We start from the raw sequence: 24,578 nt of genomic DNA, 5'->3' as shown, positions 1-24,578 counted from the left end.
TACTCCAACATCTAAGTCCAAGTAACAGACATCACAAACTGACCAGAGTTTGTAGAGTTACTCTGTGTAGAGTTACACAGAGGATAAAAAATATATCCGGGCTGGAGCCATGGCTTAGTGGTTAAGAGCACTGGTTGACTTCCATTCCCAACAACCACATAGTGGCTCACAGCCATCTATGATGAGATCTGCTGCACTCTTTCTGGCCTGCAGGCACACGTGGAAGGAATGTTGTATATATTTAAAAAAAAAATTGCCAGGCAGTTTGTGGCGCATGCCTTAATCCCAGCACTGGGGAGGCAGAGGCAGGCAGATCTCTGTGAGCTTGGGGCTTGATTTGCATAGCAACTTCCAAGACAAGCACCAAAGCTACAAATAAACAGTCTCGAAAAACGGGGGGGGGGGGCAAGCACAAAAAACCAGTATGAAGAATTACATAGCAAGGAGAGGGTACCAATTAACTACTAAATGGGAAAAATACCAATGATATATCAGAGAGCAGGGGTAGTAAGAGTGCTTATGGTTAACCTTAAACTACATACTGCTAGCTTGCTTTTATTTTTTATAAGGGAACTAAATCAAATGATCCTGGGGGTGCTAAACGCAGTGAGGTCCACACCAATTTTGAGTAAGCACAGACCTAAGAGCAAATCAAGAGAATTTTCTTTTTGCAAATATGGAAGTCAAAACACAACTCAGGAGTTAGTTCTCTTTCCACCTTTACATAGATCCTGGAACCAAAGTAAGGTCACCAAGCTTATGTGGCAACTGCCTTTCCCCATGAGACCAGACCATTTATCAGATCCGCAATGAACTTTCTACAGCTCTGCAAGTGAACAAAGCACCAGGACCATTGTGTTCTTCTGTTACCAGCTTCTCCTTACTGAAGACGTTACTTAGCACAGAAAGAAAAGTCCAAACTGTCATCTTTCAGTCCTCCACATTCCCCTCTTTAATATGGTATTTTGTTCTATATACATTGATGAAAATTTAAAACAAACAAAAGGAACTTTAGTCAAACTCCCCTTCCTCCTCCAGCTTTATTGGAATAGTTTAAAATTACATTTTCTATTTTCTAAGACTTCAGTTGCTTTTTCCATTCGACTTTTAAAAACTGATTACAGCAAATGAAACAGTTTTCTAAGTGATATAGTATACAAAAATAACATCTTGATTTCTGTGAAAATGCATTTCTCTGCAATTCCTGAATAGCTCCAAATTATGCTAACTCTGAGCGATGTTTACTCTGGGTTTTAGATTTAGTCTTTGAAAAAATGTGTTCTACACCTTTGCCATCACCATCTATATGGGATGAAGCTGCTCCTGTGTTGGGCTTTTATCCCGATCTCCCTGGCACAGCCATCAACACATCGTGTCTTCAGTTTACTCCACTCAACTGTATGTTCTACGAGGGCCTGATACAGATGTTACTGATGTTATTTAATAGCTACTGAGGTCAGACATTCCAAGGCCGTCATTATACTAAAAATTAATGTTATTTATGGAAGTTCAGATGCTTCCAAAATTGTTTTACCTCCTACATGGGAACACACTCAAACCCAGAAGGGCTTACTGGTCTGACTGAACTCTTCCCATTCATTAATCCCTATTCACCAGTGGCACGGAAAGGGGGTTCTTTAACAAAGCATTATACATAACACCTCTACCAAACTAAACATAAACTTTTTTTTGTAGTTAAATGCAGAAATTCGGTTTTTTTCCACCCCTTTCCTCCTTTTACACTGCAAGTTAAAGCTCACTGGCCTGGGAACAGCCTCTATCTGCCAACCTTTGGCCAGTGAAGAGGATTCAGAGAAAATAATACAACCATCAATCAGAAAAAGGAGGGGCGACAAAGGAAAATAATTAGGCTGTAGCCTCAATTGTGCATTCCCGTGCAAGATGCCCTGACTCGCCACAGCGGTAACAGTTGACTTCACTTGTCTTGCTGCAATTGATGGCTACATGACCAGTTTCACCACACCTAAAAAGTAAATAAACAACAGTCAATACAGAACAAAAAGCTATTAACACAAGAACATCTTTAAGACTATAAACATTTTGGAAGATATTATGGCCCAAGATTAAAAAAAAAAAAATCCCTTGCAGTCATGTTTGTGCAGAAGTCAGAAGTTTTTTTCCTCTTTCCACTGTAGTATATAGGACAGAACATAGATATGCACAAATACTTTTACATCCACCAAGCCCTTGCTGGCCCAAACTGCACACTTTGTTTTTCAAGACAGGGCTTCTCTATAGCTTTGAAGCCTATCCTGAACTAGCTCTTGTAGACCAGGCTGGCCTCGAACTCAGAGATCTGTTTGCCTCTGCCTCTGGAATGCTGGGATTAAAGGTGTGCACCACCCAGCTTTATCTAGGTTTTCAGTGGTAGTGCCTGCCTATCAGGTTTGAAGCCTCTTGTCCTATACCCAGTATCACAAAGAGGAAAAAGAAATGGGGGGACACGATGGAGATGGGATATATGCAGTCTTCCTTTGCCAGGAGTGGTAGCTAAGGAATAAAAATGCAAGCTGAAAGGCCAATCTGGACTACATAGTAAAATCATCTTTTAAAAAAAAGACGAGATTGTTTAGTGGGTAAAGTCATCTGCCACCAAATCTAATCATTTTCAATCCCCAGAATCTACCCCACTGAAAGAGAACCAAGCTCATAAGCTGCCCTCAACTTTCACCAAATGCACTGATAAAGCTCTCCCTTTAACAAACAGCTATACACACACAAATCTACAATGGAGTTTTTCGTTTGTTTTTAGACAACAACTTATTGACTCACCTATAGCACTTCACCTTGGTGCAGTCTTTTTGAATATGTCCAAATTCACCACAAGAGTAGCACTTCTGCTCATCAGCGTGGTCACAGTCACGGGCCAGATGGCCTGGCTTGCCACAGTTGTAGCAGCACTGCTCTCGCTCTCTCTTGGGCTCCTTGCAGTCCTTGGCAATGTGGCCACCTCTACCGCAGTTATAGCAGGCTTCAACAATAAGGAAAAGAAGCAGACCAAGACTATAAAACCTTTACAAAGTAAAGCTATGCAAAGCTATGCTTTAAACCACATGCTACAAACCCTCTAAGCTAGAAACATCACAAAGTCATATGTAGGCACACACCTCTCCCAAGAGTATGAAGTGTTAAATACTTACCATCCTCCTGAAGATCACAATCCTTGGCAAGATGACCAGACTCACCACAGCGGTAACAGATATCAGGAAGAGATGAGGAAACAAACTGGAACCCTATTTTGAGCAAAAATAAAAAGATTTGGGATAATCAGGCCAGTCTTGGTATTAATGAATTCTGCAGCACCTCAAATTTTTTATTCGACAAAAATACCTCTATCCGAGGTAAAACCACCTCTGCCACGGCTTCTCATTCCACGACCCCGACCTCCACCAGTAGGGCACTCCCTGGCCCAGTGGCCAGATCGTCCACACTTGAAGCATTCGTTGCTGCTCATAGCTGCAGTTAGAGCTTTGGAATAATAAAAATAACATTAATCATTTAGAATTACTTTATAGTGGTTAGAATAACACCCACCTATTTACTCTTGATTTATATACCCAATACCATATGCTTGTGTTAATAATCCCAGTAATACCTTAACATTCCAGGTCCATTTTTTTCCTGAGTGTTTTGCCAGCATGAATGTTATGTGTGTGCCTAGTGCACAAGGACGCTTAATCTCAAAAAGAAAAACAGAAGCTTACTTTTGTCAAGAAATACTAATTTACAATTCAAGCTAAGAACAGTGGCTGAGAATCCTGAGCTCTAGGCCAGCCTCTGACACACACACACACACACACTCAGATCCTTTCCCAAAAACTTGAAACCAAAAGTCAATCCACAGCCAATGAACTCAGCAGTCTTAACAGTCTTAAGACAAATTGTCTTCTCAATTTGGCCAGGCAACTCACAAAGTACGTCATATGCACACACATATTTAGTTATACCTTTATAGAGATTTTGTCTACTACTCATAAAAACAACACAGCTGAGAATCATGATTTTCATATCTGTTACCTATAGGTTTCTCCGCAGTCCCCTCTCACTTGTCACATTCTTTTCTAACTTTTTAAATTAATTTATTTTTGTTTTATGTCCATTGGTGTTTTGTCATGGGTATCAGGTCCCCCAGAACGTAATCACAGTTATGAGCTGCCAACTGGGTGCTGGGAATTGAACCTGGGTCCTCTGGAAGAGCAGTTAGTGCTCTTAACCACTGAGCCATCTCTCCAGTCCCCCCTTTTTTAAAAAAGATTTTATATATTATGTATACAACATTCTGCCTCTATGTATACCCGCACACCACAAAGAGGGCACCAGATCTCATTACAGATGGTTGTGAGCCACCATGTGGTTGCTGGGAATTGAACTCAGGGCCTCTGGGAGAGCAGCCAGTGCTCTTAACCTCTGAGCCATCTCTCCAGCCCCAGTCCCCTAACTTTTAAAGCATTACTTCAATGCTAAGTTTATAAGAAAATCTGAACACATCTCCTAAATTGGAATTTGTATTAAAATCCAGGGTACTTTGTTAATAGCTACCAGATCACACTAACACAATGCTTTTATCATATTCCTAAAGAGCTGAGGCCGAGTAATTCACTACAGCATACCATATAGTCATCTTTTAAATGGCAGTTATATAGCACAGCTTTTAGAGACAGCAGGAAAGCCTTAAGTACTTTCTGCTTTGTGCACTGTTTATCTCAAATAGACCCAATCCAATCAAATACCAACAGTAAAGCACTAAATAAGTTTGTTATCATAAGTTACTACACCAGTAATTTACTACAATGGTATTTTTCAATTATGTACTCAAAGGTTCAGTCTTACTCCAAGTCAAATTACAGGTATGATTCTATGAAATCAGATTTTTAGGAGTCAGGCTTTTGCTTCCAATAGGGATCAAGGCTTACTCTATAAGGGCATTTCCAATTAAAAAACAAAGACACAATAAACAAACAAACAAATAAATAAATAGCCTATCTTTGGGCTGGCAAGTTAGCTCAGCAGTTACAAGCACTTGATGTCACAGACGGACTGGTGTTCTGTTCCCAGCACTGACAGAGACCCAGTACCAGAATATTGGACACCCTCTTCTGGCCTCCACTTGCACTGGGTATGCACATGGCACACTCACACTAGTATAGAGTAAACCAAGCAAATTCTAGGTGGAGAAAGTTATTATCTAACAAACCTGAAGTTGAGAAACTTCCACCAGGGATAACTCAAAGAAGCCAGCAGTCAGGTCTCTATCTTTAACTTGCCACACAAGTTCTTTTCTACGAACCCAGACCTCTCAAAGTGCTACACAAAAGTCAATATGAAATATATGAAATAACAATACTGGCTAAAATTGTAGTATAGCACGTGCCTAGCATTCTTTCTTGAAGCCCTGGGTCCTATCTTCAGGACTACACAAAGATTTTTAAAAACCTTAAAAAAAGAGAAAGAGGCTGGGCAGTGGTGGCGCACGCCTTTAATCCCAGAGGCAGTGGCAGGTGGATCTCAGTGAGTTCGAGGCCAGCCTGGTCTACAAGAGCTAGTTCCAGGACAGGCTCTAGAACTACAGTGAAACCGTCTCGGGGGAAAAAAAAAAGAGAGCGAGTGAGAACAAGCAAGCAGAATTAACAGGCAGTGGCAGGATGGTCTCAGATGTTTAGAGCAATCCAGAAGTTACATGGTGAGACTAGGTCCCAACAAAAACCAAGCCAGGGCTGGAGAGATGGCTCAGAAGTTAAGAGCCCCAACTGTTTTTCCAGAGGTCCTGAGTTCAATTCCCAGCAACCACATACACTGTGGCTCACAACCATCTGTAATGAGATCTGGTTCCCTCTTCTGTCAACCAGACACATATGCAGGCATAACATTGTATGCATAATAAATATTCTTAAAGAAAGAAAAAAAATAACCTAAAAACAAGAATACTGCTGTTATAACATGAGAACCATGGTTAAGTCTTGCTTAGGTGCAATGCCACTGAAGAACAATCTGGAATTGAATTTGAAGGCAATATGGGCTATTCCAGCCATATACGACTCTTCAGTCCCTCCCCACCCCCACCCATGGCTGTTCCAGTTCATTTGTAAAAGGGAGGTGATAAAACTCATCTGTGGTCAGAACCACAAGATTCCTTTACTTTATAGCAGCTCAGTTTCTTCTTTCATCTTCTTTAAAAAAAAATTTATTTATTCAGTATACAATATTCTGTCTGTGTGTATGTCTGCAGGTCAGAAGAGGGCACCAGACGTCATTACAGATGGTTGTGAGCTACCATGTGGTTGCCAGGAATTGAACTCAGGACCTTTGGAAGAGCAGGCAATGCTCTTAACCACTGAGCCATCTCTCCAGCCCAGCATCTCAGTTTCAAACGTATGTTAAAGCTTTATGAGCCCTATACAACCAAGTTATCCTAAGTCTTCAAGTCAGGTTATATATACCGAATTCAGAGTAATGCAGAATTAGTGTGGCACTAACTACACAAACTCAAGCTTCTTGCTTTGAAATCAATTTCCTAAATGAAAGGGATAAAGTTTCCCAGAAATGCAGGCTGAATTCCAACTACTAGAAACCACGTATCTTTTTCAAAATTAGAATTATAGAGGGCTGAAGAGATGGCTCAGAACTTAAGAGCATTGACTGTTCTTCCAGAGGTCCTGGAGTTCAATTCCCAGCAACCACAAGGTGGCTCACAACCATCCACAATGAGATCTGGTGCCCTCTTCTGACCTGTAGGCATACATGCAGGCAGAATACTCTATACATAATAAACTTTTAAAAAAAACTAGAATTATAGAAAAATAAAGCCAAGTATGGTGGTACTGGCTTGCAATCTCAGTACTTGGGAGGCAGAGGCAGGAGGATCAGTTCAAGGCCAGCCTTGGCTACATGAAACTGTCTAAAAAAAGGCGAAGAGGTAGGGAGGCAGATGCATCATATACACGGGCTGGAGGTGACTTAGTGGTTAAGATCACTTATTGCTCTAGCAGAGGGTCTGACACTTTCTGTCCTCTGGACAACTCAGCACCTGGTACACATGAACTCATGTTGGCACACACAAAAAATATATATTGGGGGGCAGGGCAGGACACATTCTGTAGTCAGAAGACCACTTCCACGTCATTTCTCTCAACCTTCACATGGATTCCAGGAATCAAACTCAGGTATCTGATTTGTGCCATAATACCTTTACCTGCTGAGCTCATTTTTGTGCCACTCTATGCCTCAATTCTAAGTATCACAGTGTCATGGCACAAATTACAGCTAAAGATATGGTAAGTCTTGCTATTCAAAAAGATGGTGATCAACTGGCAGAGTAAGTTTGGAAAAGATTCACTCAAAAGGCCAGTATGCAAAACTAAGAGGCTTGATTGTTCTACAGATTTTTGAACATACCCAGGTTTTACAGATTAACAGACTTTATAGCTATTTGTCTTTTTTTTTCAAAAACACATTTTTATATCAAAACTAGCAAACTAAACCGGGCAGTGGTGGCACACACCTTGAATCCCAGCACTGGGGGGAGGCAGGCAGATCTCTGTGAGGCCAGCCTGGTCTACAAGAGCTAGTTCCAGAACAGGCTCCAAAGCACCATCTCAAAAAACCAAAAAAGAAAAAAGAAAAAAATAAGCCACCCAGCACTATTTAACTATATACACAGTCAAAGCTAAAAGGAATTTCAATAAAACAATCTCTAGGCTGAAGATGTAGCTCAGTGGCAGCGCCAACCTCAACACAGGAAAAAAATAACCCTAACTACCTCTTAGAAAATGCATTCATATTATGTAACAAGAATACTGAAGAGAAAATGGTTCTCACCAAGAATGGTGTGTATTGATCTATCTTTACTATTTCATCTGACTTTCCTGGCACAATGGTTTACATTCGCTTGTATGCTTTAGATCAATTTTTCCAAGCATGGGGTTATCCCTGCCTTATCAGGGCTACTATACTAAGACCATAGTACAGTTCTTGCCCTCTGAATATGCTCATTTAGTATTATGCTCCAGTAAATTGGCTTGGTACCACATACCACACACTCTGTTGTTGTAATAAACTAGATATAATAAAAGGAAACAAGATACAATCTTGTCTGTTACCTGATTCTGGCCACCATGATGACAATTCACTACCTAACCTTGGTTAATTACATCCACTCCTGCCTGTCCTAGCTACCTGTACAAAGTCTTGATTAATAGTATGTCACCCATAAATTTTATCTATTATGTTAACCACTCTCCAAGTTATGTATCCTTGCTCCCCTTTAATAAGGGAACAGGGTGGCCAGGCATGGTGCCACACGCTTTTAATCCCAGCACTTGAGAGGCAGAGGCAGGCATTATCTGAGTTGGATGCCAGCCTGGTTTACAGTGAGTTCCAGGACAGCGAGGGATACACAGAGAACCAGTCTCATTAAAACTAAACAAAAACAAAAATAAAAAATCAGAGAACAAGTGACTTACTTAAGTCATATTGGTAGACCCTAGAACTAACAAGATGTCAGCAGTCTCTGCAGAATTAAGGCAAGTAATAAAGTGGTGAGAAGCATGCACATATATGCTTCTTATATATTATCTGAATTCTAATGCACAAAGTATTCACTCTTAGAATAAAAACTACACAGTTTAGACTGTTATGACTCCTTTAATCCCAGCACTTGGGAGGCAGACATAGGCCAATCTCTTTGAGTTCGAAGCCAGCCTGATGTACAAGAGCTAGTTCCAGGACAGGCTTCAAAACTACAGAGAAACCCTGTCTCGAAAAACAAAAACAAAATCAACTAAAAAAAAAAAAAAAAAAGACCCCAAATAGTCATTTGAAATTTATTCACAAGAGATTATCTTGATTTTTAAGCCAAAATCTTTTTTTTCCTCCTTAAACCTGAGTGTCAACACAAACATTAGCAACTTAATTTCAATACACTCATTTCTAACTATGGAGTCAACTCCAGATGATTATTGTAATTTTTGTTATTTCTTCCATTCCCCACCCCTTGTGGCAATAAGGTCTCAGGTAGCCTTTGCTTGTCTGTAATTTATTAGATATAGGGGGCTGTCCTCAAATTGAGAGTCAGGCCTCAGCCTCCTGAGTTCAAGGATTAAAGGAGTGTTCCACCACTCCTGGATTTCCCTGCCCTTTAAGACAACTTCACTCCATTGCCTAGGCAGGCCTCAAATTTATTTACAATCCTGTATTACCACACCTGGCTTGTATTTCTAATATACAGAGCCCTATTTGTAATCTACATTAGAGGCCTAAGTTTACTTTATTATCTCATGTATTTAACAACCTGAAATTAGACACTGCCAGAATAAGAGCCCCTATTAAGTGAGGCAGTATGGAAAAGAGAATTCTCCACATAGCTGGCCACGCTGCCTCGGTATTAGTCTTCTGGCTCTCAACTTACTGTTAGGAGGCTATGAAGAGAAAGGCAAACTCTCGGGTAAGTATTTACCTCATGGAGCATTCCAGCAATGACTTATTTCTAAATAATTTTTATCAGGTTCTAAAAATCCAAAAGAATCCCATAAATAATTACAAAATTTTTAATACTTTAAAAGTTACTGTTCTTATTTTGCCCATTGCAGTTGTTCAATTGCCAGAATATAAAAGCCCTTGGTCTTCCTTTCGTTTGATTTAAAGTATTTTACAGATTGCACATCTGTTTAAAATAATCTCTTGCTATCAGTATGAAAAGGAATAATTCAAAAAAATCAAAAGGATTTTTTTAATATGAAGGAGTCAACTACAAAGATACAGTACTGTTAGGTTTTTATAAACTGCCAGCTGTAATTTGGGGGTAAAATTAAGCCCTTAATTCAGCCCTTGGGATTCCAATAACATATTCCCTTTATACAACATACAGAGTTCCTTGTAGACAAGAAGGTTAATATGCTGAAAAAAAAGCAGATAGAACTACGGGGGTTACAGCCTGATAAGCTTGCACTTTAACCACGTTATTTCTTTAAAATAGTTTTTTCAACTAAGAATTGGGGAGAGGGGTGCTAAGAACGACAGTTTATGTATCTTTTTAAAACTCTCAACAACCTTACACTCAATATATACTAGGAGCAAATGACTAACAAACTTGAGAAATTTTAATCCAATGATTAAATCATTGGCATAAATCTCTCCAAAATAGGAAATGGGGGATTTTTATCTCCTAAAACTTGGAAACAAAATGGAGCTAACTTAATTCCCTTTTACACTAATGCAAACAAGTTCAGTGTCTTGCCTGTTTTGTGTCCTCGATAATATTGCAAAAACTTGAAATCGGACGTCTGCGGTGCGGGGTTTCCTTTCCGGGACCCCCGCCCCCACCCCCAGGCCATCTGTAGTCACTTCCTCTGAAGTGCCTGATAGTTGAGGCCATGTGCTTGACATGTGGCAACCAGCTAAAGATTTACCTATAAAATCAGCACCCAAAACCAAGTGGGGACGATTAGACCGTTCTAAAACAGGTTTCCACGCTAGTGAAAATCTAGATTCACCTCTGCCAATTCTACTTCCGAGGCCTGCTGTAATTTATATCCGTTTAATCCGAGAAACACTGCCAACGACTTCTGCCGCCGGGATGGCCTTAGGGCCTGACAAACTGGGAACCCTTCCCACCTACGGCCGCCCCATCGAAGCCGAAGGACCTCAAACTTGAATCTTAATCGATTTAGGAGGAAGCGGCTTGAGCACCGGCGTAGAATAACCCGTTTATAATAAAAAAACTACAAGAAATCAAGAGGAATAAAGGTTGGCAATCTAGAGAACCGAATCCCGACTCCGGAGCCTTACAGGGGTGTGCGCGGGCTTCGTCATGGGCCGGCTCCCGAGGCCCCGCAGCCGCTGGCACATGGCCCGCCAGGCCTCCACCCTGCGGTCGGCCTACGGACCTCTCCCGCGCCCGGGCGCCCTTCCCCGCACACCGCCTCGTTCCACGACTTCCCGCCACACTGGTCCCGGGCGCTAGGCCCGCGCGCGACCCTCTCTGCCTCAGCCCCAAGGGCGCCGGGCCTCGTCGCCGCTCGCCTGCGGCCTGCGCGACCGTGGGCGCCAAGCGAGGCCCCCCACGCACCGGTCCTGAGTTCCCGCGCCGCCGGGCGGCCAAGACGGTCGCCCGACCGCGGCGGGCCGGAAACCAAGGCCCAGGAGGCAGACAGGCCGAGCCCCGCGCCTGACGCAGCAGGGAGCAGGCCAAGGTGCGGCCGCCATCGCGCCTCGCAGCTCCGGCCCCCCAGTCGGTCTCGGCCGCGCCAACCCCGCGGCCTCCGCGGCGCCGTCTACATCCCCAGCCCTCACCTTCGGCGTCTGAGCTGCCCACAGCGGTGGAGACTCGGACGCAGGCCCTGGAAGACGACTCGCAAAGCAGCGGCTGTTTATTTTCAGAGTCCTTGCCTGCGCCACACGCGGGTCTGCACACGGCCCCACACACGCCGCTGCGCACGGCTCTCCTCCGCCTCGCCCACGCGTCCAATCAGCGCAGGGAACGGGGCCGGCCAATCAGAAGCGCCCGCGGGGAGCGCGGTCTAGCGCGAGGGCGGCGTGGGGCGGGGCAGGCTCCGCCTCCGCGCTCCGCCTCTTCCGTCTGCCCGGCGCGTGGCTTCCCGCCTGGAGCTGGATTCCGGAGCTCAAGGGCTTGTCCGCTAGTTTCTTTAGGGCGGTTCGCCCCTCCAAGTTTGATGGCCTTCTCCCAGCCCGGAGTGACCGCTCCTGCCTGCCGTATTCTAGGGGACTGTCCTGGGCAGTGATCGCGGCTTGCGGGAGCCGGCGTCCCCTAAGCCGGTGGCCCCCAGGAGGCCAAGTTTCCAGAACACACACTTAAGTTTGGGGGAAGGTCGTACGTAGTAGCCTGGTCATAGAAGTGGCTGTGGCCACCATTATGGCCCATGAGATGCGTTTGGTTTTTGTGCCTCCTGGGTATAACTCGACATCGCGCTGCTAGTGCCCCTGGCAGTCCTCCCAAATGAAAATACCTAAGGAGGGTGAAGATGGTGGCAGGGTACTACTACTGAGATCTGTGTCACAGCATCCTTGTGACTCGTCTTGAGTGACATCCCTAGGATTTCTGGGTGAGAGAGGAGGCCAGGAAAGTCACTGGCCTGGGCAGTCCCTTTCAGGAATGACCTTAAGTTTGAATTTGGTGGTGTCTCCAATAGAGAGTCTGTGTGTAGTCATTCAAAAGGCCTACAAACCAGAAGGCTTTCATCTAAGCTTTCATTATAAGTCCTGGATTTGCTCCCCAGTACTATCATCCCACCCCAAAAAAGTTGTTCTATGTAAACTAAAACATTCTAGAACTCTATCCAATTTTGGAATGAGTTTCTAATACAAACAAGGAAAAAAAGTGGAACATTCACAAGTCTCATGAGTTCCAAAAAGAACTAAATTTGTCTAAATATTAATACACTTATCAGGGTTAGCCATATTGTGACTGCTGTGTCCCAGAGTGGACTCTGTTCCCACTAATGACTTACTCTTTAAACTTAAATATGGGCCTGCAGAAATGACTTAATAATTAAGAGCACTTGCAGCCAGGCATGGTGGCACACACTTTTAATCTCTTGCACTTGAGAAATAGAGGCATTAGAATCTCTGTCAGTTCAAGTTTATCCTGATCTACACAGCAAGTTCCAGGCCAGCCATGGCTACATGGCAAGAATCTTGGGGTGGAAATTCAATTTAGTAGTTGAGCATTTACCTCGCTTGCACAAGGCTCTGGATTCCATCTCCAGCCTCACCAAACAAAACCTCCAACCACAGTGAGACCTTATCTCAAAAACAAAACAAAGTCAGGAGGTGGTGGTACACACCTTAATCCCAGCACTCAGGAGGCACTCAGGAGATTGTGAATCTCTGAGTTCCAGGCCAGCCTGGTCTGCTAGTCTACAGAGTGAGTTCCAGGACAGCCCTACAGCCCTGACAACACAGAGAAACCCTGACTTGGAAAATAAAAAATAAAAGCACTACCAAAAAAGAAGAAAAAAAGAAAAAGAAAATCCACATGCTGCTCTTGAAGAGGCCCAGAATTTAGTTCATACTGCTAACTACTGACTACCTATAACTCGTCCCAGAGGAGCTAATGCACTCTGTCTTAGAGGTGCACACAAATACACTCAGTCACATAGATCTCTGTTGTTTTTGTTGGAGTAGGGTCTCTCTACACAGCCCTGGTTGTCCTGAAACTCATTATAGAGGCCACGTTGGCCTTGAACTCACTGAGATCCACCTGCATCTACCTTCAGAGTTCTGGGATTATAAAGTTGCACCACCATGCCCGGCTTCATAAATCTTTTTTTTTAAAAACTGAATGCAGAAATCTATGGAAATTGAATGCCAGGCTGGGGATATGGCCTCAATGGTAGAGTGGTTGACAGGTGTTAGATCCTGGTTTCCAATACCCAGTACCAAAACAAAGGGTCTAAGAGACAGCTCGGCTGGAAAGAACACTAGCTGGTCTTCCAAAGGACCCAGACTCAACTCCCAGCACCCACATGGCATGCCATAACCATCTATAACTCCAATTCCAAAGGATCCAAAACTTTCTTTTTGCCTCCACAGACACTGTACCAGTGTGTTACACAGACATGAATGTAACCAAAACATCCAAACACATAAAATAAAAATAAATCTAAAAAAGTGTAAAAGGTAAAACAAGGATGAAGACCCCTTCCGGTGCCCTCATTCTTTTGATGGCTAGGTAGACTTGAGCTACTGTTTTTGTTTGTTTGTTTTGTTTTTATTTATTCATTTTTTTCTTTGCTTTTTTTGAGACAGGGTTTCTCTGTGTAGGCCTAGCTATGCTGGAACGTGTCTCTGTAGTCCAGGCTGGCCTTGAATTTAGAGATTTGCCTTCCCCCGCCTCCCAAGTGCTGGGATCAAGGCATGCATCACTACCTGGCTTGAACCACCGTTCTTGCCTAGGATACCATCTCAGTTACCTTTTCAGTTCCGAGGCTATGAATGATCGAGAGACATGAAACCTAGATTCAAATCAACACTACTCATCATTGCAAAGCATGTAGCAGTTCGTGTTTAATACAGTGTTAATAAAAAAGGTGACAATTATCAACACATGACTGCATGATTTTAAGAACCAGTGCTATTTTTAAACTTTTAAACAAAAATGATGAAGCATAAAAATGTTTTCGTAGTCAGCATCAACAGATCACATTTCCAGCCATGTTGATTAAATCCTTAGCAGTTGATTAAGCTGTAACATCAGACTTCCCAGTAGTAAAGTGGCAGGCTTTATTTCGATCTTTTCTTTCCTATCTTTTTGTCTTCTTGTTTGTTTGAGACCAGGTCTCCAAGCACAGGATGTTTTCAAACTCCCTAGGTAGCCAAAGATGACTCTGAACTCTTGATCCTCCCGCCTCCATTGTCCACGTGCTGGGGTCACAGACACCACCACATCCAGCCTTGAGATAGAGCAATTGCAGACAAGCATCACCTTCTTAAGGTCAAGCAGTGATCATGTACAAGTCAAGGCTATATCCTAAGTCCAGACTGGGTGCACCTCCTTCTCCAGGACATGAGAACCATAACTGTTTTTTGCTTTTGAGACAGTATCTCATTATGTAGTCTTAGCTGGCCTCAAATTCACAGAGATCTGCTTGCCTTTGCCCCTTTTTTCTGATATTAAAAGTGTGCAACACTGTATCAGGCTAAATTATAACTTTATGGCTTTTTTTTAACTTACCATTCTAAATACAATCACACATAGAATGTTTGATCTTATTCTTAGGCCCAGAGATGGAATGTTCCTTATAAGAAAAACTGGTTTCAGCTGGGTGTGTCAGTGTGACATCTGATGACTCCACACTTGGCATCCAGCTTTCTGTAATTCTCACTATTCATGACACCAGACTGGCCATGAGGCATTAGGATATTGGCAAATAGATCTGCAATGGAAGCTAACTTGTATTTCCTGAATAGGACCACCTGTTTCACTAGAAATGTTTAAAAATAAGGAAGAAAAAAACCCCAGCTTTATCAAAAGCTAAGCTGTAGATCACCAAGACAGTTCAGCAAGTAACAGTATTTGCTGCCTGCCTTGATATCTGGAGACCACATGTTAGAAGGAAAGAATGAACTCCGAACATATCCTCTGACCTCCACTCACGTGTGATAGAGTATCCCAAACATGCACAAGTATATACATACAAAAATATATAAATAAAATGTAATTAAAACGTTAAGCTGTCGGTACTGGAAGAAAGGGACTCCTGTCACAGTCTCTGGCCTTGGGAATGTGTTTTATCTTCTCCTCCTTCCCTGTTCATGTTAGTCAGACCAGTGTCAGGCGGGTGACAAAGGTAATTAGTTATCATCTAGACCTTGCTCTTGAAGACCTGGCATATTAACAAGGGCCGTAAGAAAGTATTGAGTGTTTGAGAGACGACCCGCTGAAATGCTATGACTCAGTGGGGTGAGTTCTTAAACTGGGTCACAGTTTACAGCGGTACTTGCCAACTCTTCATTTCCACTCCAATGCCCACCTGCATAGCACAAGCCTCATAGTCTGCTGTCAAACTGAGCTGATGCATAGGACTTCCTCTTTGTGCTTTCTGAGAAACTGCTAGGACCTTACCTGGAAAGTATGTGGCTAAGGATGAGGCGAATAAATTGATGTTTCCATCTCAAGTACATCTCCAAAGCAGAGACACAGGGGCTAAACTAAAACCTGGAAAAGAAAGCAGAGTTGGGCATGGTAGAGCACACCTAGAGAAACCAAGGACAGATTACCAGGAATTCAAGGCCAGCCGGACCTTCAGGAGGAGTTCCAAGTAGGTCAACAAGGTGAGAACCTGTCTCAGAAAAACAGAAGACAGGGCTAGAGAGATGGCAGGAGGATTACGAGTGTGCACTGCTCTTGCAGAGGGCCAGTCCAGTTCTCATATCACAGCTGCTGGACTTCAGCAGCCGGAGATCCCAGGCCCTACTCACTAGTGCAGACTCGCATACGCATACTTCCATGAAGACACACGCACGTAATTCATTTTTAAAAATCTCCAAAACTCATAGAGCTCTGCCTCTTCCTCCGTTGGTCCTACCAAAGGTGTAGCCCAGGCAGGCTGTGAACTCATGATCGTCTCACCTCCATCTCTTCAGGTCAAGCTGCCAGCATGTGTCACCAAGCTGTTTTAGATTCAGGATCTCACTATGTAACACTGGCTAGCCTGGAACTCGCTGTATAGACCAGACTGGTTTAGAACCTACCCCAGCTTCCTAGTCCTGGGATTAAAGGCATATGCTCTCACACCCAGCCCATTTATTTGTTTGTTTGTTTCTTTTTTTTCAAGACACAGTATCTCTGTGTAGCCTTGGCTCTCCTGGAACTCTCTCTGTAGACTAGGGTGGCCTCAAACTCACAGAAACCTACCTGACATGAACCACCATCACTTGGCCCTCTTTTGTTTTTAAGACAAGGTTTCCTATAGCCTATGGTGGACTCACAAAGTTCTCACAAAACTGCCAGGCAGTGGTGGAGCATGCCTTTAATCCCAGTACTCGGGAGGCAGAGGCAGGTGGATCTCTATGAGTTCAAGGCCAGCCTGGTCTACAAGAGCTAGTTTCAGAACAGGCTCCAAAGCTACAGAGAAACCCTGTCTCACAAAACCAAAAAAGTTCTCACAAAACTTTTGTAAATTCTCATTATCCCCAAAAAGAAAAGTTCAGAGATCTTAAATAATCTGCCCAAGGTCAGAATGAGAGGGAGTCAGCTTCAAACACATTCCGAATGTTCACAAAGCCACAGTTTATTCACTAGGCCATCAACTCAGCTCCACTCCTAAAAAATGTATCCTTTAGAATGTGATACCAGCCGAGCATGGTGGTAATTTCAGCACCCGGGAGGCAGAGGCAGGAGTGTTAGTATTCAGGCGTCTGTACTGCCCAGCCGTCCATGTCCTGACAGGATACATCCTCTGCTGCAGCCACTAAGAGCAGCCCCTGTGCTCGTTCGTTATCTTCCCTTTTAAAAGGTGGGCCTTGTCCACCTCCCATCTCTCTCGCCCTCTCTCTCTTCCAACACTCTTGCCCTTCTTTCTGATCCCTTCTCTGTCCCCTTTTCTGCCCTTGTCTCTCCTCTTCCAATGAACTCCTATGTGAGCCCTGTTGCATGGTGTGCCTCCTTTCCAGCCATTTTTAAAATTATGACAAGGAGGATCTCTGTTACTTAAAGGCCAGCCTGGAACTCACAGAGATCCTCCTATATCTTCCTCCCAATGTAGGGATTAAAGGCATGATCCATTACACTAGGCTCCAAGATATATTAATACATATTCTGAATCCCCAGTCCTTTGGCAGGGTATTGGTTACTTTTCTCACTGCCAAGAAAAAAAGCAGCTTAGGAAAGACGCGTTTCCGATGACTCAGAGTGTGAGGGTATGGTCCATCCAATCAAGAAAGTCGTGAGAGCACAAACCTATTCATCCCAGTCCGGGGAGGGGGGGGGGACAGACAGAGATGGATGCTGGTGCCCAGCTCACTTTCTCCTTTTGGTTCAGTTCAGAACCCGTGTCCACAGCGTGGTGCCTCTCATACTACAGGGTCGGCATTTCATCTCAGTGAAACCTCTCCAGAAACACCTCACGAATACCCCTGGAGATGACTCTCGAGGCAATTCCAAACATGATCGGCCATCACAGTCACATGAGATTATTCGTTTCCGTCTTAATGAGTACTATTTTCCAAAGTGTTATAAAGTTTAGGAATTGCTCAAGAATCGCTGAAACGTGAGTGTGTGCAACTGGTAAAGTAAGTGAGGGCGTCCATTCACTTTGAGCTTGTGCACATCACCGTAGCCAACACACTTGGTAGCTATCATTTCTTCTGCATCACTTTGTGTCTGCAGGATATTTTATTTTGGTCAGAAAGGAGTCAAACCATTTTATTTAGAGGTTTGAGGGTGGGAAGGGACTAAAGAGATCTACAGAACCACTCTTCAGTAGGGCAGGTCTTTCTTGCTTCCCACTACACTGCAGTATACCTTAATTGGTGATGTCAAAGCTCCTACCTGCTTGAGGGCAGATGTCAAAAGCTCATAGATTTGTCTTAGTAACGCTTTCCCCTGATCATTTTAAGCATTTAAATGCATCTGTTTTCCTGCAAACCCAGCCTATGCTCTCCAGCATTTTGATCAGCCCTGGGAAGCTGCTGACATCACAGTCTCCCTTCCCTGGCGTTCCCATTTCCCCAGCTCTGCAGCTAGAATTTAGAATCCTGACTCATCCTTCAGCCAGCCACAGGGAATGCTGATTATTCCAGTACAGTCAGTGCTCACAAAGTGACTTTGGAAAAGAGAAAGAGCTTTGGAGGAGCCAAAGTCAGTGTGCTTTTAGGTAGCAGGCAGCCTCTTTTTAGTTCTCTGCTCAGCGGCTGCCACTTCCTCCTTGGCAGAAACAAGAGCCATGATTCTGCATGCCTGGCCATAAAAGCCGTGGACTGCCTGGCGGTGGTGGCGCACGCCTTTAATCCCAGCACTCGGGAGGCAGAGGCAGGCGGATCTCTGTGAGTTCGAGACCAGCCTGGTCTACAAGAGCTAGTTCCAGGACAGGCTCCAAAGCCACAGAGAAACCCTGTCTCGAAAAAACCAAAAAAAAAAAAAAAAAAAAAAACCGTGGACTATCCCAACTGGTGCAACCAACTCTATCTTCTTGAGTGCCATAATAGCACAGCGACCACCTATCGCACCTTGATCTGCACTGATGGAGCCAGCCAGCCTAGCTACACCATGAGGCTCAGGATAAGAATCTGCACAGCCCACTGGGTGGTGGTGGCACATATCTTTAATCCAGCACTCAGGATGAAGAGACACACAGATCTCTGTGAGTTCAAGGCCTGCCTGGTCTACAGAGCAAGTTCCGGAACAGGCACCAAAGCTACAGAGAAACCCTGTCTTGAAAAGAACAAAAACAAAACAGAAAAAAAAAGGGGAGACTCTGCACAACCCAGCAGTTCACACTTGAGCCAGAGATCTCAGAGCTGCGGCTGAAGGCCGTGGTGTACACCTGGGATCTTAGCACGCAGGAGGCTCAGGCCGTAGGATTACAAAGTCCAGACCAGTTTAGGCTACGTGAAATCTTGTTTTGAGGATTTTTTTAAAAAGACATTCATTTATCAATTGCCTTGACTCCGCACCACCACCCACTTTGGTTTTTCCAGACAGGGTTTCTCTGTGGAGTCTTGACTGTCCTGAAACTAGCTCTGTGTTATTGAGGCTGGCCTCGAACTCACAGAGATCCACCTTCCTCTGCCTCCCGAGTGCTGGGATTGAAGGCATGTGCCACCACCACCCGCCCTATGTGACTCTTATAATTTCTGCTTAAGCAAAAACAAGAACATAAAGACAGGCATTGGCCTGGGATGTCAAAGAGTATGAGAATTTATGTTTGTGCTACACAAATAATGTCAAGGAAAAGGCTTTGGATATTTCCAGAGGGCTGAGTTAAGTGTCACTGTATGAAACAAAGGTGAATCTCTAGAGGCCTCTTGAGTAAAACTCTTCCTTCCCTCTTTTCTTCTTTCAGTACTGAAGATCAAATCTAGAGCCTCACATTCCTTAGACACTCTATCACTAAAGCTACAAGGCTGACTTTGTCCTCACTCCGTAGCTGGGGCTGGTCTTGAACTTGCAGTCTTCCTGCCACCCAGTGCCTCCGATTACAGGCCTATACCTACCAGGCTGGTGCTGTAGGAACTCCTTTAGCCAAGAGCCTTTAAGATACTGGCCCACTTTGGGCATGGTCTATGTGCTACAAATGCAGATGTAAAGTGTGCACAGGGCTCCTTGGCTGCTGGATTTAGTTCCAGTTCCCAGAGCGTGCAGAAGATTGTGGGTCATTCCTCTTTCTGTGAGTTTACTCTGTATAAATAAACCTTTATTATGTTCCCTTCTGGGCTAGTGTGGAAATCTTTCGTACTGCAACAGTTTGTCACCCATGTGGCCCTGGTCACAATTCCTGTCCTGTAAGGATTTGTTACATAGGAAAGGTTGTTTTGTAATAGGCTCCCAGACCTACTTACTCCATGATGGAAGTACCATTCAAGTCATAATAAAAACAAAGCCTAATCCATCAAAGTCCATAGTTCTGGAGAAGTCTCTAAATGTACTAACCTTGCTTTTTGGCCTCCGTAGTCCCACTTCTAGCGAACTGTTCTTGTTCACTGAAGTACGTCAACCCAGGACATAGTTTTTGTGCTTAAAATCTTACCCTGGAAGGCTCCAGGGCCATACTAGGATCCCAAACACCCAGTGTAGTCATGGGGTGGCTGATAAAAGCTTCCTATTGGCCGGGCTGTGGTGGTTCATGCCTTTAACCCCAGCACTCGGGAGGCAGAGGCAAGCGAATCTTTGAGAGTTTGTGGCCAGCCTGGTCTACAAGAGCTAGTTCCAGAACCAGCTCCAAAGCTACAGTGAAACCCTGTCTCAGAAAAAAAAGAACAACAACAACAACAACAAAATCCTATTGGCTTAAACCCATGCCACAACAGTTTTTTGTGTGGACTGTGTTTTATTCTGCTGAGATTTTGAGACAGGGATCATGGAGACCAGGCTGATCTCTGACTAATGAGTCTGCCTCATGAGGTAGCAGAGAATGATCTTTGAATCCTTGATCTCCCCACCTCTACCTCCACCCAGCTCTAACAGAAATATTTTTGGTGAATGATCTTATTCATTAGCTCCGTTTCTGTTTTGTTTTGTTTCTCATACTGACAACACACACACACACACACACACACACACACACACACAACAAAAAGGAGATAAGAGGCGAGAGAGATAGTTCAGAGGTAAAGAGCTCTTTCTGTTTTTCCAGAAGATCTGAGTTCAGTTGCAGGCACCTATACGGCACAGCTCACAATCTTCTGTAACAGTAGAGATCTGAAACCATCTTCTGGCCTCCTAAGCCGGCTGTACTCAAGTGCACATAGCCCCACAGAGGCAGATGTGTATACATACAATTAAAAATAAGACCAGTCGCTGGGCAGTGGTGGCACACTCCTTTAATCCCAGCACTGGGTAAGAGACAGTGGATCTCTGTGAGTTCAAGGCTGGCAAGATCTACTTAGCAAGTTCCAGGACAGCCAGGGCTGCATAAAGAGACTGTTTCCCAAAAACAAACAAACGAACAGAATCTTAAGATAAATGCATTTTTAGAAAGAAAGCATAAGGGATGTAGTGCTCACTGGTAGAGTGTCTTCCCTCTGCCCTGCAGTCTTTCCAGCATCCCCAGGCTCCAAGTTGAAAAGAGGTGACCACTGACTTCCCTTAGAAAGGTTCTTTGTCCTCCGGAGTTTTGCCCTTGGGTCTTAGCCCACTAAATCCCTGCAGTAGATTACACATAGGTGCTTATGAAGTACTGCCTTAAGTTTGTTCACATCACATATACAGGGCTTTAGTTGCTTTTTCCTTCTTTGTGTGTGTGTGTGTGTGTGTGTGTGTACATTAGGCAAGTACTTTATCATGTAGGTGCATCCCAGCCCACAATCTGCTTTTATAAGCCCCACTATGTATTACATGTCCCTGTATAATATATATCATAGAGGCAACTCGAGGATGAAACTATGAAAATCCAGAGCAGTGCACATGTGTAGGAGCTCACGCCTATAATCTCAGCGTGCAGAAAGCCAGGGCGGACATATTCAAGGTCAGTCTGGGCTGGGGGGTGAGACCCAGTCTCAAAAACAGCATTAGTCAACATCAAATGATTCTGTATTGCAGATTACACAGGTGAAAGATAGGTTTTTACTAATTTTTACAGTCCTCATCCCTGTTGCAGTAACAGGAGGCAGAGGCAGGCAGATCTCTGTGAGCTCGAGGCTAGGCTGGTCTACAAGAGCTAGTTCCCGGAAAGGCTCCAAAGTCACAGAGAAACCCTGTCTTGAAAAACAAACAAACAAAGAAAACAAAAACAAAAATAATATGTTCAATCTAAGAAAATGACAAATTAGTTGGGTGGTGGTAGTGCAAACCTTTAATCCCAGCACTCTGGAGGCAGAGGCAGGTGGGTCTCTATGAGTTCAAGGTCAGCCTGGTCTACAGCGTGAGTTCCAAGACTGTCTCCATGGCTACTGGGAAACCCTGTCTCAAGAAACAAAAAAAGAAAGAAAGAGAGAGAGAGAGAGAGAGAGAGAGAGAGAGAGAGAGAGAGAGAGAGAGAGAGAGAGAAAGAAAGAGAAGAAAAGAAAAGAAAAGAAAAGAAAATGACGAAATATCCAGGAGTGGTGGCATATTCCTGTACACTTGGCAGTAGAGACAAGAACAGGAGCCCAAGGTTATTCTGAGATAAACAGTCAGATTCTGTCTAGTTAAACTCCCTCTCTCTTTCTCTCCCTCCCTCCCTCCCTCCCTCCCTCCCCCTCCTCTCTCTCTCTCTCTCTCTCTTTCTCAAAGTTATATCACTTAAACCTCTCTACTCCTAACTTTTCCAGACCCCAGTCCTCTCTGACAACAAATGAGAGTTAACTAGCATTTCGTATTGTCATTGTTTGGTTTTGACCATTCTCCACCCTGTATCAGCACCACAGAATAAGTCGCCTCTTTTCCTGCTGGAGAAAGAGGATTTCTTCACGCACTTCTTTATTATTATTATTATTATTATTATTATTACACTTTAGTGCCAGATCTCATTACAGATGGCTGTGAACCACCATGTAGGTGCTGGGAATTGAACTCAGGACCTCTGGAAGAGCAGTCAGTGCTCTTACCTCTGCGCCATCTCTCTAGCCCCACACACCTCTTTTAAAGAACGGAAGCTTGTACCCCATTCTTGGCCTGGCAGATAGGTGCAGGGTGTGGATGTTTTGATGCGTGGGTGGTCGCTCCTTTCCTTTTGACTTGCCGGTCCCTAGTGGCATAGAACACTGAACATGTTCTCAGCTGCTCAGCTGCCACGTGTTTGGTCACCAGTCAGTTGGAGTCTTTTGCCCTTGTCTTCCTCCAAACACTGAGATAACAAACATGTACTGCCCTGCTGGTCATTTACTCTTTTTTGTTTGTTTGCTTGCTTGCTTTTTTGAGGCGGCATGTGACTGTGCAGCCCCAGCAGTCCTGGAACTCACTGTGCAGACCAGCAACTTCCAGCTCGCAGAGACTCTCCTGGCTCCGCCTCCTAATGCTGATGTTGAAATGCACGCCACTACACCCAGCTTCTTTTACTCATTTTTTTCAGTCCTTTTTATTTATTTTATCTCATGTGCTTTGGTGTTTTGTCTGTATGTATGGCTGTGTGAGCACATTGGATCCCTTGGAACTGGAATTACAGTCAGTTGTGAGCTGCCCAATGGTTACTGGAAACTGAACCTTGGTCCTCTGGAAGGGAGGCTGGCCTCAAGCTCCTATGTCTCTGCCTCGTGAGGCTGGAATGAAAAACACGTGCCACCAGTGCCCAGTTCAGTTTAAGCAAATGTGCCAGATAGAACTGAAAGAAGTTACTTACCTACACTCCCTAGAATAGTGGGGCAAGACCATAAATAAATGCTATAATACCAGCATTCTAGAAACCGAAATTTCTAGAAAATTCTAGAAAATTGAGGTCAAGGTCAATTTGGGCTAAGTGTAAATCTCAGGCCAAATAGCAAGACACGATAAAAAAAATATTTAGGCAGTTGTGCTGGCCCAGCCGGTAGGATTTGCTGAATGAGTCAGCAGCAGGAGGATCATGAGTTCAAGGCCAACCTGGGCTACACATTTTAGCTGGTCAGTGGTGGCACAGGCCTTTAATTTTAGCACTTGGGAGGCAGAGGCAGGCGGATCTCTGTGAGATTGAGTCCATCCTGGTCTATAGAGCAAGTTCCTGGACAGGCTCCAAAAGCTACACAGAGAAACCCTGTCTCAGAAAATAAATGAATGAATAAATAAATTTAGCCGGGCGGTGGTGGAGCACTCTTTTAATCCCAGCACTCAAGACACAGAGCCAGACAGATTTCTGCGAGTTTGAGGCCAGCCTGGTCTACAGAGTAAGTTTCAGGAAAGCCACGACTGTTACATAGAGAAACCTTGTCTCAGAAAACCAAAAAAAAAAAAAGAAAAAGAAAAGAAAAGGAAAGGAAAGGAAAGAAAAAGAAAAACATTAAAAATAAAATTCAGATTAGGCAAATGCACAGAAGCAAAGCAGGTTAGAGATTACCAGGAGGCAGTTTTGTAATTTGAAAGATGGCTGGAAGAAGTCATGCCATACAACAGGGCTCACATAGGTTTTCCAGAAGAGAGAGAGAAGGGACAGGGGGGGGGCAAAAACTTGTTTCTGGGGACAAGTGTGGCAGAAGAGAAAGAAAGAGAGGGTGAGAGAGAAAGACGGGAGGTGGACAAGGCCCACCCTTTAAAAGGGGACTTAAGGCCAGGCGGTGGTGGGCCACGCTTTTAATCCTAGCACTCAGGAGGCAGAGGCAGGCCAGCCTGGTCTACAAGAGGTAGTTCCAGGACAGGCTCCAAAGCTATAGAGAAACCCTATTTCAAAAAAACCAAAATAAATAAATAAACAAATAAAAGGGAACTTAACGAATGTGCAGAGGATCTGCTTAGTGGCTGCAGCTGAGGACAATCCTGTCAGAACCCCAAGGGCAGA

At 44.1% G+C, this 24,578-nt stretch overlaps 1 protein-coding gene and 1 long non-coding RNA gene across 6 annotated transcripts; both read right to left on the bottom strand.

The window, feature by feature from the left end:
• Positions 1–928: 928 nt before the first annotated feature.
• On the bottom strand, positions 929–11,465 carry LOC119807603 (CCHC-type zinc finger nucleic acid binding protein). 4 transcript variants are annotated; one of them, XM_038319656.1, is made up of 5 exons: positions 11,308–11,465; positions 3,352–3,489; positions 3,162–3,254; positions 2,794–2,995; positions 929–1,984 (listed from the first exon to the last, which is right to left on the bottom strand). In XM_038319656.1, exons 2-5 carry the CDS (start codon positions 3,473–3,475, stop codon positions 1,867–1,869), a joined length of 537 nt encoding a protein of 178 aa, XP_038175584.1. In that variant the 5' UTR covers positions 3,476–3,489; positions 11,308–11,465; the 3' UTR covers positions 929–1,866. The 4 variants fall into 4 exon arrangements, with proteins under 4 accessions (XP_038175584.1, XP_038175585.1, XP_038175586.1 ...); XM_038319657.1 differs by having other exon boundaries at positions 2,794–2,992; XM_038319658.1 differs by having other exon boundaries at positions 3,373–3,489.
• Positions 11,466–14,015: 2,550 nt separating this feature from the next.
• Positions 14,016–22,961, bottom strand: LOC119808485. Of its 2 annotated transcripts, none has more exons than XR_005284439.2 (3): positions 22,720–22,961; positions 15,599–15,691; positions 14,016–14,426 (listed from the first exon to the last, which is right to left on the bottom strand). It is a non-coding gene; the product is annotated as an uncharacterized LOC119808485 (long non-coding RNA). The 2 variants fall into 2 exon arrangements; XR_005284440.2 differs by having other exon boundaries at positions 22,749–22,960.
• Between the last annotated feature and the right edge of the window lie 1,617 nt (positions 22,962–24,578).

Source organism: Arvicola amphibius, chromosome 2 (assembly GCF_903992535.2).
Source record: "Arvicola amphibius chromosome 2, mArvAmp1.2, whole genome shotgun sequence".
Classification (NCBI taxonomy): domain Eukaryota; kingdom Metazoa; phylum Chordata; class Mammalia; order Rodentia; family Cricetidae; genus Arvicola; species Arvicola amphibius.
Note: the sequence above shows the minus strand (reverse complement) of the source record. Positions and strands in the feature narration are given on the sequence as shown.